Genomic DNA, 16,445 nt, shown 5'->3' with positions numbered 1-16,445 from the left:
ACCCCCGTCACACTCAACTCTTCATACTCAACACAGTCACACCCAACCCCGTCACACTCCACTTTTCATACTCAACTCTTCATACTCAACCTTGTCACATTAAACTCTGTCACACTCAACCCTGTCACATTCAATCAGTCAGAACCAGCCCTATTATGTTTAAACCCGTCACACTCATCTATCACACTCAAACTAGTTACACTCAATACTGTCACTATCAACCCCATCACACATAACCCTGCCACTCTCAGCCCCATTGCAATTAACCCTATTACCATCAACCCTATTACATTCCACCCTCTCACATTAAACCCCGTCACACTTAAACCCGGTTTACTCAACCTTGTTACAACAACACTAAGATTTAACATTATGTTTTTTTTTTGTATGGTTTGTAATAAATGTTCATATCTTGTGTTAATACTATACTTAATGTAGAATGGTACATTAAAAAAACAATACATTTAATATTATTATTATTCGTACACTATAATTATTATTATTTGTAAAAGCACCTTTCAGCTAAAAGCATTGTGATTGCCAATATTTAAAAATGTAAACAATTCCTACTATTGAATATGTTAAAATACTATTGAACTGTTATATATAGGTTATATTTTCCATTATCAACAATACAATATGTAACACAACCACAAAATGAACGTTTATTCAGTGTCCTTTGCAATCAGGGAAATATTTAATGTCAATTCTTTTGACATTTTGTAAAGGTGACAATTTTGTTTCATACATTTTCAAATTTGAATGTGGTCCCAGATAGCCAAAGGACATTGAATCATCATTCAATTTACCAATTCAACAGAACTGTTTTTGGTACAACAATTTTACGTTGAATTTACATTATAGAATTTTAAATAAAGGTTGTTTTACAGTTGTTTGTTTATTGCTCTTTGCTATGGGGGAAATGTTTAATGTTAATTTAAATAGTATTTTATTCAATTTCGTATTTTAACATGTTTTCCACATTTCTTGTTGTATGAAGCTTGAATTTTAGCTTGTATTTTATTCTCTTTAATAATTTAACGTAGTTATGAAGGTAAATTAAAAGTAAAATAAGGTAAAAGCAGAGCTAAACCCTGATTCTGCCTCTCCAGCCAGCAGTTTATTTACTGTCCACCTGAGAGACACTGAGCAGCAGCAGCAGCAAGGCAGCCATTTTGATGCGGACAGGGATTTTGAGTTTGAGCAGAAGCGGAGCAATAAAATGGCCTCTGTCTGCTCACAGCTCACAGCGCTAAACACAGAGGAGTCGAAGCGTAAAAGAATCATTCGGAATGTGAAATTAAACCGCTGTGGAAGCAGAAAGTCGCGGTGTATCTCACTTAGCGCACATTAAATACCGACACACTGTAACCAGCTAGCCGCTACATACCACTGATGTGTCGTTTGAGCACGAGTCGGCTCATTGAATCATTAAATCGACTCGTCTGGGTAAAGGCTATGAACAGACGCGCAGAGAGGAGCCGATTCACTACTGCGAATTAACAAAAAATAAAAAAATAAATAAATAAATACAATAAAATAAAAAGATTACATTCTTTTTCTGAATAAAAAAAACCTAACTAATTTTACGTAATAATCAGTATATAGCATAATATATAATTTTCCTGTGGTAGACTGGAACTCTAATACGGCACCACCCACACCAATAAAAGTCCCTGTGCTAACCACTGCACTATTACGCTGTATAATATTCTCCTAATTATGTAATAAATTGTAATAACAATGTATGTGTAAGGAATATGTTTGGACACACATTTCATTTATTTTTACATTGTAGATAAATATTATAAAAACAATTAAGGGACACATATAGAATTATGCAGCAAACAGTAAAAACACAGTGTTAGTCCTCCACAATCCCCTGATCTAAATCTGATGAACTGAGATGGTAATTTGAGGTGATTTGGGATGAGCTGGAGCTTCACCTGAAGGAAAACTACAACTATTGTTTAGCACCTCCAGGAACTACTTCAAGATGCTGAGAAAACTATTCCAGGTGACTCTCCCTCATAAAGACACTAAGATTAAAACCAAGAGTGTGCAGATCTGTCCTCAAAGCTAAATGTGCTACTTAGAAGAAACATATTCTGTTTTTTTTTTGTTTACAAAATAATTATGCATGTCTTTCTGTATAGCTTTAAAGTACACTACAATGTAGAAACTCATAGGGAAACTAATAAAACAGATTAAATGAGAAGAGGTGTGTCCAAACCTTTGACTGGGGCTGTATATTACTATATTACAACACCTGGTTAGTAAAGGTGGATATTCAAAGAAATATTACAATATGTGTTACCTAGAAAGATGGATTTCCTAATGAGCACAGAATGGTTGTACTAGTTCCTTCTGAGCCATTACTACCCAGCTAAAAATCCAGCTCAAACATATAGAAAGGACATAGGGAGTATTATTTTTTTATTTTTTTTAGTATGACTGAGGTGAACCAACTTTTAGATGGTTGCTAAGGTGCTGCTGTGTGGATGTTCTCATCTTAACCTTTTCAGACCTGAATTATGTTCCAGTGATATAAGACAAATATGAGAATGCTTTTTTCTGTCTGCATTGCACTGAAAATTTACGGATTTAATAAACAAACAAATAAAATAAATATCTAATATTCATATTTGATCATTACAGTGGAATCATTTGTTATTTCTATTTTGTTCTTAGTCTGCAATGTAGATTGAAATAAATAAATAAAAAAAGAAATAAAGAAAAACACTGTACAGATTTTTGAGCGGTACTGTATATTTACACTGTTTAAATAAAAAAGATTAAAACAAAATCTTGATCTTGAATCTGTGGAGCCCCGAGTCATTTGACTCTGGCTCACTAAAAAGATTCGAATCTGAATCGTATATTCTACAAGTGCAGTGAAACAACAACAGTGAGCAAAACGAGCATTATTGGATTCTGTGTACACATTACTCTGTTTTAATCAGATTTATGAGCTCAAATAGACAATTATCTACTTTTTTCCCCACTTATTAAAGAGTTTAATGTGGTATAAAACTATCCGGAAGTGTTCAAAGAGGCCGGAAGCGACCGTTGTTAAGAGCTCCCACGTCATTTACTGCTTTGCAAAAAACCAACACAACATTTTAGCCGCCAAAAAAAAAGGGAAAATAATAAAAACACAGAAAGACTCGGTCGAAATGGAGGTTTGATGGCGTTTAAAAATGGGACAAATCTGCGTGGAGCGTGTTTACTGCGTGGAAAGAGGCGGGGCATGTGTTGAAGGGTGAAAAGAGAAATATGAGGCTTTAGCAGCAGCTAGCCGGGAGCTAACGCTAACGGAGGCAGCGCGCGCGGAGCAGGGGGGCTTTATATATATGAGGCGAGGGAGGAGCGGGGAGGCGGGGAGGGAGAGGGCAGCAGGCCCCGTTCATCTCCTAACCCGGGATAAAAGATGGACGCTTAGGTAAAAACAGAAGGCCTGGTTTGTGTTGTGTGTGCTGCTGTTTTGCTGGTTTCATCCAGATGTGTAGTTGCGCAACAGATAAACGACACGGCGCGCGGTGGCGGCGGGCTGTGCGCTGTGCGTTGCGGGCGCGCGCTGTTGCGGAGCCAGCTGTTTTTGCATGCATTCTAGCTAACGACGTGTTAACCGTAGCGTAGCCCCCAGCCCACCCCAGCCCATCCGAGCCGAGCTGTTTATCTCTGTACTCGTGCATTCGAAATACAGCCTTTAACTGTACGTTTTGCACGAGTTTATGTCCGAGTTCAGCGTCTCGAGCTCGTCGTTCGTGGTCTCGTGTTTGTGTTTGTCTAATTTAGCTTGGCTGTTTTCTCTCCCCGTTAGTTAGCTAACCTATCTCTGTCCCCATGTCCTCGCGCGGCAGATGCATGTTGGGTTTGTGCATGGTTTGTGATGTGCAGAGATGGGTCTAACAACAACAGTTATAATAATTATAATCTAGTGAAAATAATAATCATAACTGTAAATTCCCCATTATCTTAATATGTATCCCTCTTACTGACGATCCGTGCGGTCCACTAACCCCCCAAACATTACCTTTACAATATAACTAGTTAGTTAGCTAATAATAACACCACGCATCAGCGCGAGACACACACGCGGCGACGATGATGCACGTAAATGTGCATACACAGAAACCGAGTGCAACTTATGTGCGCGCGCGTGTGCGTTTGTGTGTTTTGTGTGTGTGTCGTGCAGCTTTATTTTATTGCACGCTCCTGCACGCGCTCGCTGTTTCCGCGTCGGTAACGATATGACGCTAATTTAATGCATGAATAAAACTGTGTTTATACAAGCAGTTCTGCACTGAGATAAACAGGGTTGTTTTACTGTTGTGTTACGGTTGAATGTGAATGTGTTTTTGTAATACCTGTATAAGAAAATGATACAAAGAGGACTGTCTATATCTATATGCATATAAATATAAAAAATATATAAGAAGATAAGTCCTACTGTTACATGTATTAAAATACAGTAAAAAAGCATGTAACATTAATTTTATTGCATGCTGGTTTTGTGCAGCATCGGTAATAATATGACACCAATTAAACACAAAATAAAAACGTTTATACAGACAATTCTACGTTGAGATATTAGATAAATTCAGTTGTGCTACTGCTAATGTGGTAGTGTGTTGCATGAGAGGCAGATGAATGTGCCTATTAATCAGAACAGAAGGCGAAAAAATCTAACATTAATAAAATTCGAATATAAAGTGTAAATATTAACATAAATATATGGATATATATTGGATTGGTTAGAATATTATTGTTTTGCATGTAGACGTATGTAATAGCTATTTAGCAAACGATGCACTATAAACAATTTATGACTATATATTATATATATTTGTATATCTGTTAAAAAATATTTGAATACTGGAAACCTTTTAGATTTTTTGATAGATTAAATGCATTAGAAAAGGCATTTTTGGTGCCATGTAGATATTAAATAAATTAAGTTGTGTTACTGTTTTTGAGCTGCATGTGAGGTACACACACACACACACACACACACACACACACATACATATACAGCTCTGGAAAAAAATAAAAGACCACTTCTGAATTAGTTTCTTGGATATTGCTATTTATAGGTATATGTTTAAATTGATTAAAATGAACATTGTTGTTTTATTCTATAAACTAAAACAACATTTCTCCCAAGTTTCTAATAAATATATTTAGAAATCAATATGTTCTCCTTCACCAGTCTTACACACTGCTTTTGGATAACTTAATTGCTACTCCAGATCAAGCAGTTCATCTTCCTCTTGATTAGGTTTTCAATTTGGTAAAATCAAAGAAACTCATAATTTTAAGGAGTCTCTTATTTGTTCCCAGATGTATGATCTATATATAAATATATCAAAAGTTTTAGTTTTTGAACACCCTGTATGGCCCAGTAAAGTAATGACTTTAATACTGCACTTTACCTGTCATATGTATATACTTACAGAGAGAGACATCAAGGAATAGTTACAGTTTATTTTGATTTGATCCAGGTTATGTTGATGTGCTCAGCAGAAATGGGTCTTATTTTTTTATGTAGAAAATGTAAATTATTTCACGACAAAATTATTTGTAAATCAGATTTTGTCCATAGAAATAATGAGTTTTACAATAAATTATAATAGCTCTTATTATTATTAATAATAATAATAAATACAGTTATTATTTTGATCATTTTTATTTCCGACACATTGTGTTTAATAGTCTGTCCCCTGTATATCTTATAATAAACATGTTTTCAGTTGATTTTAAATATTTTCTCTTTTTTTCTGTCTCAGAGGGAAGAGGAGTGGCATGGAGAGCCTGTCCATGCCTGTAAGGGCAGACACTCGAAGGAGGAGAAGACCTCTTATAACAGTGGAGAAAGTGGCCGGCATGTTTTACTGAAACATGGGAGTGGACTTTTGTATGGCTTGGCCTTGAGTGGATTAAAAACATAATAACTGAAGCACTGACTGTAACAAATGCAACACATGGCACTTGAAGGAGCTCATACATATCTGGGATGAGCATAAACACAAACATGTAACAAAGCAAGACGCAATTTCTCTCTGAAAGAGGACAACCTGAGGCACTTACTGTGCTCCTCTGAACATGTGAAAATAAAAGGTCACTCGATATTTTCACGGCTTCTTATTGACATTATATGAAAGCCCAGTTGTAAGACTGATGGTAAAGAGGAGCTGACCAATGTGCAATATAAGGAATATATTGTTTGAGAAGGAAACACACTATAAAGCACTGAAAACACACGATAATCAACTTTGTCTGAATGGAAAAGCCACAACTGGCAATAAAGTGAGGACTGATAATGAATTGATAATGGTTATATTCTGCAGTAGGTCAGCTAAAAGCAGGCCATTGTCTATAGAAAGATTTTTGTGCTAAAGGATAAACTTCTTGTCGCATCTCATCTGGCGGTCTCACAGAAGTTGTTGCTGCTCTTTGAGCAGAAGGTGTTGCCACAGCACACCCATGTTTTAGTGACTGGGAAATGTTCCAGTTTGGAAAATACAATGTGGACATCATAGAGATGCTAAGTGGACACCAAGCCCATCAGTTCAAAGGTCTTGGATTAGAGCGACAACTACAACACCAGCAGCAAGTGCAGCTTCACCAGCACCAGTTGCAGCAACAGCAGCAGCAAGTAGAAACATCTGGGGCTATTCTGTCTGGTCTTGGTTTGGGCCCGCTCCAAGGACCAAGAAGCAGTGCCTTTTCTGATTCTGCATCTATTTTCACAAAAATGAGCGCACCTCCCCCACCCCTGCAGCAGCAGTCATTGTCTTCATCCTCTCAGAGTTCGAGGAAATCCAGCAAAATGTCTGGGAGCAGTAGCAGTGGGGGAAGCCACGTGAGCGGGTATCCTCAGTTTCTGCGCTCATTTCATCCGGCCGAGGCAGCCCTCGCGCAAGACCATCTGCATCCAGGAGTCGGACGATTTGACCAGTTTGCAGGCAGTAGTGGAAGTGGAGGAAGTGCCGGCGGAATAGGAGGACTTGTATCGTCTGTCCCGCCACCACCACCTCCCCCATTACATCCTGGCCTCTCCGTCCCTCAGGCGTCCCCAGGGCCATCCTCTTCTTCTCCATCTCCTTCAAGTTCTGTTTCTAGCTCCAACAACCCCCCCAGCAGTAGTACAGTAACCTCTCTGGGTCACCAGTTGGCAGGAGCTCAGTCTGATGCAAGGAGCTTGCATCAGCAGTTTAGCTGCATGCTAGCAGCTAATCAGTATTTTCTTTCTGGAGTGCCGGCCAATTCCAGCTTAGAGCAGTTCTTGGTCCAGCAAGGCGGTCACAACCATCTTGGCTTAGGTTTGGGACAAACTGGAGGAGAGTCGAGTTCCGGCCTTGCTCCGCCCCCGGCTCTCCACTCCTCTCACCCGCACAGTCACCCGACCACCCTGCCACAGCCACAACAGCCACCGCCACAACAGCAGCAGCTGCCCCCTCACACTTTGTCACACCCACATCCACATCCCCATCACCCCCTCCATTCCTCCTCTCAGGCATCTTCATTAGGTGGTTTTGACTTTCAAGGAATCCCCGTCCTCTCCTCAAACCAGCTAGCATCCCTCATGCAACAAGAAGCTGGTTTGCCACTTCCTCTGCCTCTGCATCTCTCTCTTTCTAAAGATGAAGGGAAAGGAGACAGTGGATCAGGAGGTGGAAGTGGAGGAGGCAGGAGAAAGAAAGCTATGGCTGGCTACTTGCCTCAGCGAAAGGCTGATGGCAGTGGAAACAACAGCAGTAACAATCACGGCTCTGCAAATCCAAACCCCAACAGCAGTAGCGCTTCAGGGGGTCTAAACCAAGATGGCGGAGGCATGTCAGGTATTGGTGGAGATCCTCCTTCCCATCTGACTCCTTCATCTTCCTCTTCAGTTGTGTCATCCTCATCCTCTTCTGCTCCCTCTTCTACGTCAGCTTCAGTCTTGGTGACAAACAGTTCCAAAGGTGACGGTCACGGTTCCATGCACCCTCCTTCATCTCAGCCTGAAGCAGAGGCACTTTACCATTGCGGAGAGTGCGGCAAAAGTTTTACGCACTTATCCAGCCTGCGCAGGCACTTGCGGAGTCATGAGCTGACCACTGCAGGCACGTCGGGCACGAGAAGCAACGTAATCAATCCTATCTTGCACCCTGCAGACCCATGTATTCCCCACTCAACCCAAGAATCGGCTTCCTCCTCATGTCCCAGCCCGGACAAGACTTTCCACTGCCAGGATTGTGGTAAAGGTTTTAAGAAAAAAGGACACCTGCTTCAACACGGCGTCATTCACTCTGGTGCACGGCCATATGCCTGCAGTACTTGCAGCCGGGCATTCAATCGGCGCGAATCTCTCACCCGCCATGAAAAGATACACGAGGAGAAGCCTTTCCGATGCCCGGCTTGTGGGCGCTGCTTTCGTGAGAGCACCTCATTGCTGAACCATGCAGCCTCGGGCACCTGTGGCAAGTCAGGGAGAGGGCCAAGACAGAAGAATGACAGCAGTAACCCTGTTGGTGGCAAGAGCAATAAGACAGGGGCTTCCAGTGATGGAATGGTAACTAGTGCGGTGGGTGAGTAACGTAGTTTTAACAAAAGAAATGTAATATGTATGCATATGTAACAATATGCATTTATAATAATATGCAGTATAAACTAACATAAACCAAGCAAATGTGCCATGTTAATACTTTATGAAGGGTATTATTTTACTAATATTATTTACTCTGTTATGCAGGATCTTACCGGAGTGATGCTTACAGCGATAACTACAAAGACCAGCGCCCTCAAAGCAACCTATACTCCGGAGCATCCTCATGTGGTGGAGGCTTAGGTGGTCCGGCACTTAGAAAAGCACCTTTAGCTCCCACTTTGCACCCACACCCACAAAGCCAACAGCATCACCATCCTCAGCAGCATTTACCCCTCTCTTCACTGCTTGAGGATTCTGAAGACGACGTCACAAGCTCTGTCAATAATGCTATATCCGCCATCACTGCTGCAGCAGCAAATTGCATGGGTGGTGATATCAACACTGGTGGAGGCCGAGGAGACGACAGAAGGGATATCATTGGAGGATTACTTGGAGGTCTCGGTCTGGGCTCTCTTTCATCACCTGGGGGTCCATCATCAACATCCGGTATGGACAAATCTTATAGGGGTGGTCCGAACCAGGATGCCATGGCTCCTAACCAACAGTCAAACCACCAGACACCAGGGGGAAAACCTAAGCGTCCTCGGAAACCAAGAAAAAAGAAAGAACCTGGTCCACCAGGTACAGAGCCTCCAAAAAGAAGACCACCCACTCACAGACCTGTGGGTGTCCTTGGGGAAGTTAGGCCATATTTATGCAGCATCTGTGGCCGTGGATTTGCACGAAGAGAGACCCTGCGGAGGCATGACCGTATACACACTGGAGAGAAGCCTCACCACTGTACAGTGTGCGGCAAATATTTCAGAGAGGCATTTCACCTTAGCAAACACCATACTGTGCATTCTGGAGAGAAGAACTACAAATGTGTTCTTTGTGGGAAGGACTTTGGATATGCCCAAAGCCTAAAAAGACATGGGAAGCTGCATCAGAAGGGAGAACTGGAAGAAGTGCCAACAACACCTGGAGGAGACAACCTTAACAGTTATCCTTCAGCTAGTGGGAGCATGATCCCAGGGGGTCCAGGCAATTCTTCGTCGTTCTACTCATACCCACAAGACATCAAGCCCCAAGGAGGGAATCCTCAGCCCCCTCCCAGGCTGTACACATGTGCTATATGTTGGAAATCCTTCCGCCATCACTTCCACCTTACAGCGCATCATCAGACGGTGCATGAGGGAGGTGGTGACAAGCTGTTTTCTTGCGAAGTGTGCGGGAAGGCCTTTGCATACTCCAACAGCCTTACGAGACACAGACTGTCTCAGCATGGCCTGACGCGTAATGGTCAAGGTACACCTCAAGGGGGCAGTAGTGTACCAGGAGAAGACAGCAACGTTGCTGGTTCAATATCTGAGAGTGAGGCTGCAACAAATGCTTTGCTCCAGCTTGCACCCAGCAGCGGAAGCCAGGGAGATCCTCCACCTCACAGCGGAGTTCTTCACAGTCACCAGCAGCCTCCACCCCAACCGCAAGCCGGGTATTCGCCTCTGTTCTACGTACCTGAAGCAGGTACGTCCCTACCCTCATCCTCCAACACCACCCCTTACTCTCAGCCTCTGCCTTCAAGTTCCACCATTTCCTCCCTCACCCATCAGCATGGTGGGGTGAAAGGAGAGCCAATATATCAGCCTGGCCAAAGACACACGCTCAACCCAAACTTGCCTGTTCACCCACTTGTGTTGCCTCTGCCAGAGCACCACTCCCAGCACCACTCCCATCCCCAACAGCATCCAGATGATGTCCAGCCACACCACCACCACCACCACCACCACAGCTTTCCCAGCGAGGAAGAGCTGCGTCGTCGCAAGAAAAAAAAAAAAAGACGGATCGGGAGAGAGAAGATAGGCTACGAATGGAGCCGGACCGCAAAAATGGACGGGGACCAGGGGGATCTCTCGGCTGGGGAAAGGAAGCGAAATGAAAGGAGAAGACTTCAGAAAAGAAGGAGAAAAGCGATTCGCAGGAGGCAGCGCAAATTCCGGAGAAAGATGGCCATGCTCCTGAGGGTCAGGCGAGGTGGTGGAAGTGGTAGGGTTGTATATGAACTGGGTCCTCCAGAAGGACTTGAACTGTATAGATTGTTCTCTTGGCAAGTCCCTCTCAAACGGTTTCCTTGCCCCTTCTGTTTTCTCACCACATTTTCACGACGAGCAGCACTCATGGTCCACATAGCGGCTAGACACTGTCCCAAAGTTAGTTACCGAGTGGATCGATTGAGATGTCTTGTCTGCGGGAAGCAATCTCGCAGGTTCCTCTCAGCCCTTATCCACCGGAGCTCTCATTTGTCCAACAGGGCATTCTCCTGTAGACGCTGCCCCTCGCGTTTCTGGAACGCAGCTCTCCTCACGAGACATAAGAGAACTTGTCGGGGAAAACTGGCGGAACTGAGACAAGGGAGAACCCTTTGTTTTAAATTGACAACGGGGAAATTTTTCAAGAGGGTAGAGGGTAAAGGGAACATCTCAACCCTGCAAATACAATACAGTCACTGAGTGCCCTTCAGTTATTAAGACTTTGGTATGTCATTGAAGAAGAGGGATAATTGAGTTTTGCATGGAAGAATACTGTAGAGATTAACTGACTTGGTATCTGACCCCTCAGTAACTTTTCAGTGCTTTTAGAGTTTATTCTTTTCTGTCTCTCTCTCGCTCTCTTTCTCTCTCTAATCATCACCATAAGTTACTCTCACAAATCAAAAAACTTCCAAATCAAACTTTCTCACACAAACACACTGCAGACATCTTTTATAAAGGTATCAACTTCCCTCTCTGATCCACCCCTCCTAATCCTCTAAAGGATGCTATACCCTTGTGCGCGTTAAAGAAAACCTTGGCTCCTTGGCTGACATTAGGTGAATCTATAGTAACGTTACTAATACAGTACTTTCCCCTAACAGTAATGCTTACTGTAACTCAACAAACGCTCTCTGTAGAATTATTCTGTCTCTGGTATGTATAACGTGTAGTCGATGTTCACTTAGAGCAAGTGTGGGGATGTAAAGCTCTTCAGTGTGTAAAAAAGAAAAAACGAAACTTAAAAAAAAAAAAAAGCATTAGTAGCATAAGGAGAAAAGAAAGATTCCTCTAAGGAAGATCAGTGTTTTGTTTAAACCTGTGCATGTTGAACACTGGTCTCAATGTGTTGGGTGAGTGTTAAGATTGTGGACCTTTGATCAAAAGGTTACGCAGTCGATAAGAAGTGTGCAAAAAGAAATTAAAAAAAGGAAACCCAAAATAAGCTTTACTTTCGTATCTCCATCTTCATGCTAGCCATCGGCGACAAAGATCTAATAAGATGGAAACTGGCATGAAGAAGGAAGGACCAGCACTTAAATTTAAAAAAGGCTTTTTCTAGATAATCAGTAATAAGGACTATGTCCAGCCCTGCTCCTGGAGAGCTAGCTGTGTGCAGTTTATTACCAGTCCACCTACACTAACATCTAGTCACCTACAATTGGCCAGTTTACCAGAAACTCTTCAAGAATCACCTTATTTCATTAGATGTTGCAGGTTTATATCCAACGTTATGGACTGTAGTCCATTTGGTTTGTGTTTATCAGGCACAGCAGCATAACTCAAGCAATGTTCACCAACCCTCACCCTTCTGACGATTGACTTTCCTACAAATTTGAATCCAAATCTAATCTCAAATCAGTGTTGATCATGGTTGAATCTAAGACGAAGACAAAGGTGTCAAACCTGCCCACGACTGGCTCGGTCTGGCTGCGGGTTCTTTATTCCAGAAAAACAGAAGCGCATGTGATTGTCTGTTTGAAAACAAGTGGAATGAAGGAGCTTAAACGCTGACATAAGTATTGAATCTGCACTTTGTATTAAATTCGTTTGAATTAAACATGGAATATTTAATGGGGTAATTCATAAATGTGAATTTTAACAATGTTTTCTCTCTTTTGAAGGGGTGAAAAATAAATTAATTAAATAAATAAACTAAAGATTACGATTACTGCCCAGATATACCAAACTTCGTTTCAGGAGGGGAGGGTTTTAAATGATCATTTTTTTTGGTAGGTGACTAATCTGCCTAATCTGACTCGAAACCTGCACTAAGGTCGATGTCCAGGACCATGGCTGGTGTCCCTGAATGGCTAGTGGATGGCATATGCCAGCAGATGGCCTATAGCCTCTATCTAAGTCTTAACACCAGCTCGATGGCCCTACAGTGCAGATGTTTCTGATAAAGTGGCCAGTTAGAGTTTATCATGTGAATGAAGGTTGGAACTAAACTCTCCGTAGGGTAGCTCTCCAGCATCAGTTTTGGGCTTGCCTAAGTTACAGTAGAATTCCAGGATTGAATTTCAGTGGAACGAGGCGGAACCCTCTTCATATTGATATCTACCCTGTTAGCACAGTGATAATTTTATATATAGAGTCTAAGTTAGAGATAGAACGGAACAAGTGTACTGTAATGTAAATTGTGTCAATATTTTATTATTGTTATGATTTTTTTAAAAACAAAGGTCAACTATGTTTCTATCATAGCTACATCGCAGGTCGTAGGGAAAGCTAGTGGAAGTTATCACTTTAGATCAGATCTTGATTAATGTATTAATGTGTCTGACACGGTCTGTCCACTTGCCAACTATGAACATATCCCTTATATCTTTCTCACCTTTTTTCTTATGTAGAGATGTCATACTACTCATAGCTCATCTCTCTTTTGTTTCTTTCTTGAAAATACGTAAAGTAATAAGTATGTTTCTATCACTTTATTTACCTATGATAAACTGGTTGTTGATGATATCCAAGCATTTAATAAAATTTTAAAACCACTTCTTTGTTTAATCCCCTAAAATGTGTAGATTTATCGACACCAGGCCTGGCAGAGTGCATTAGGGGGGTATTAGGAAATTGTGGAAAAAAAAAATTGGGTAACACTTAATTTATTGTTTTTTATTTTTTTAATCAAGAGTACTTGCGACAAATTCATAAGTAATTATGAATTGACACTAGCTGAGACATTATTAATTAAAAAAAGCAAATGTTTTTTAAAAATAATTTAAAAAAATGTTATTTGCAACATTTTAAGCATTAAGTGTCAATTAATAATTAGTTAAGACATTATTCACACAGGTAACAATATTTATCTATATATTATTTTAAACATATTAGCAGGCTTTAGAGAGAATGGACACCCCAGTTCATTCAGCCTATATCGTCGCTGTCCAATGAAAAACATTTATCTCCACAACAGCAACTTTACAGGAGAGATAAAACCTTCTTAACTTTCAATCAAATTTTATATAAAAAAATTCATTTTAGTTCATCCTGAAGAATTTCTATTGGTTTATTCATTAATACATTTTGGCACAGTGAAAGGCACAGTTTGGGTTTTCAAAATGTATGGTAAACTAAATGTACTTGTTTTTCATTGGACAACAACAATACACTGTAAATCGTCGCTGTACAATGAAGAACAAGTATCTCCAAAACAGCTAATATATAGCAGCTTTTTTATTCCAGGTAATTTTGAAAAATATGTATTTGTTTGTTTATTAAGAAATATTGTCTTAGTGTAAAGAACAGTTTGTGTGTTCAGATTCTGTAATAAAATGGACAGAGACTATTTTTTTCTCATTGGACAGAGACGATATATTGGTGGTTATAGGGAGGATATTCAGCCTGGACTGTGTTTTAAGTGAGGCAGGGAGCAGCCAATCAGAACAGAGCTCATTTAAATGTTTTATAAAATGTAAAAAACAAAAAATGATAATAATAAATTGCAAGTATATATATAATATTTAAATTAGAAGCTCTACAGGCTTTTGTTCCAAAACATATTTAACTCTCTGGAGAACTTCTCCATTTTGGCCACAAGGTGGTGGCATTAGATTGTTATATGATTTAGGCCGCATTTCAAAAACAGAGCCTTTCACTCTCCCTAGATACTTCCTCTAGAACGAGTGCACTCTTCAGTGCTACACACTAGTCATCATTTTGATGCATTGTAGTGATGTTCATTTTAATAGATTGTTATGTAATTGCTGTAATCAGCTCAAAACACGTTCTCTCGTGTCAGCACGCTCGGAGTGTGTGTTGTGGACTTGGTGGACCGTGCAGAAGTAGTGATGTGTGGATTGGGACAGGGCCCGGGTCTGCAGCAGTAGTAGGCAGAGAATGACTGACTGTCACATGGACTTAACACTGACAGTGGGTGGGAAACAAGTGGAGCGTACAGGCCCTTGTGTATGTATGTTCAAGGGAGGTGTTTGTGTGTGTGTGTGTGTGTGTGAAAGAGAGAAAGAAAAACAAATCTACACCACAGATAAAAGAAAATCTTATTTTTTTTGTATCACACACTATCAGTTAAAAGTTTATAATACCCCATTTTTCAAAATTTTTGCCCTTTATATTTAGCAAACAATTAATTGCTTAACAGCTTACAGTTTGTAAGCAGCAAAGCAAAGAAATAAACTGAGGTTTGGAAATTGATTAAAAAGCCTTTGTCTGTAGTAAAGCAGTGCTGGAACAGATGGTGTTACTGCACTCTCTCTACTGCAGCATTTACACACTTACACACAGCACATTCACACTTTCACCATAATACATAGAAAAAGACACAGAAACAGAGATAACTGAGTGAGTACTGTTTTCTTACACCTTCAAAAGACTCTCAGGAGAACTGGAGAAAACTGGTACAGGAAGATTAATGTCTGGCTGACCCACATGGCAACAGCTAAATAGCTTTAGCTCAGAGAAGGATTAGATGGCTGATAGAGGTGAAGTGCAGTAATAAAGTAATTGATAAGGTGAGAAAATAAAAAGCACCTTCTCTGGGTCATAAAGCACTGCTTCTGGACTACTAAACAGTAGGGTGTTCAAAAACCTTTGACCGGTAGTGTATATGATAGCACAGTCACACAAAAACATTGTCAACCTCTTTTAATGCTTTAGAAATAAACATGCTAGTTTAATTACTGTATCTTTAAAGATATACGTGTTCTGATTGGCTGCCATGTGTTGAGCTTCATTATAAACGCAGTACAGACTTTACATTCTACATTAAACTAACATAAACAACAAGTACAGGTTGATATATGTAAATGAGCAGAGCTGAACCCCTCCCTATAATGTCAAAGTGAATAATCAGGGCTAAATGCTGTTAGGTTGAACAGGAAGGTACAGTACATTGATCAAGCCCAATAATATCAGAGTCTGTAGTCCTGTATCTGTTTCTCTGCATATTTTATCATGACCCTCCTTTCACCCTGTTTTTAAAAAGCTCAGAACCCCACAGGTTAGACCACCACAGAGCAGCTATTATTATTTGGGTGGTGGGTCATTATTCTCAGCACTGGAGTGATATTGATTATTAGCATGGTGGTGGTGTATGAGGTGTTAGTTTGTGTTGTGCTGGTATGAGTGGATTAGATACCGCAGTGCTGCTGGAGTTTTTAAACACTTCAGTGTCACTGCTGGACTGAGAATAGTCCACTAACAGAGTCCTGTGGGCAGCCCTACACATTCACTCGGATTGAACGAGTGTTCAATCTCAGAGCGCTTTCTATTGATGCACAATACACAGCAACCAATCAGTAGAGAGTAAAGCTCATTTACATACAGTAGATCAATGTTAAAGGGCCATTAGGAGTAGATGTAGTATGTAAACATAGAGTATTTAAAGGTTTACACCTCTTTATTTGGAAACTATGGCTGCATCCCAGTTGTGTACTACACACTTATACTATAATACTATAAGGTATATCCTATATGCTAATTGTAATAGTGCAGGTTTGGCAGGTTGGTACACAAAGTATTAATGTAGTAAAGTTGTAGTA

General features: G+C 40.7%; 1 protein-coding gene across 1 annotated transcript; it reads left to right on the top strand.

Annotated features, from left to right (window-relative positions):
* Window positions 1-3,084: 3,084 nt before the first annotated feature.
* si:dkeyp-69b9.6 (zinc finger protein 865) lies at window positions 3,085-13,439 on the top strand. Its single transcript, XM_007256472.4, has 3 exons — window positions 3,085-3,442; window positions 5,790-8,573; window positions 8,738-13,439. The coding sequence occupies exons 2-3, from the start codon at window positions 6,506-6,508 to the stop codon at window positions 11,140-11,142; spliced, it is 4,473 nt and encodes a 1,490-aa protein (XP_007256534.3). The 5' UTR covers window positions 3,085-3,442; window positions 5,790-6,505; the 3' UTR covers window positions 11,143-13,439.
* Window positions 13,440-16,445: the final 3,006 nt, after the last annotated feature.

The sequence above is a fragment of the Astyanax mexicanus genome, chromosome 6 (genome assembly GCF_023375975.1).
Source record: "Astyanax mexicanus isolate ESR-SI-001 chromosome 6, AstMex3_surface, whole genome shotgun sequence".
NCBI classification, from domain to species: domain Eukaryota; kingdom Metazoa; phylum Chordata; class Actinopteri; order Characiformes; family Acestrorhamphidae; genus Astyanax; species Astyanax mexicanus.
The sequence above is the reverse complement of the archived record's forward strand: the minus strand, read 5'-3'. Positions and strand labels throughout refer to the sequence as shown.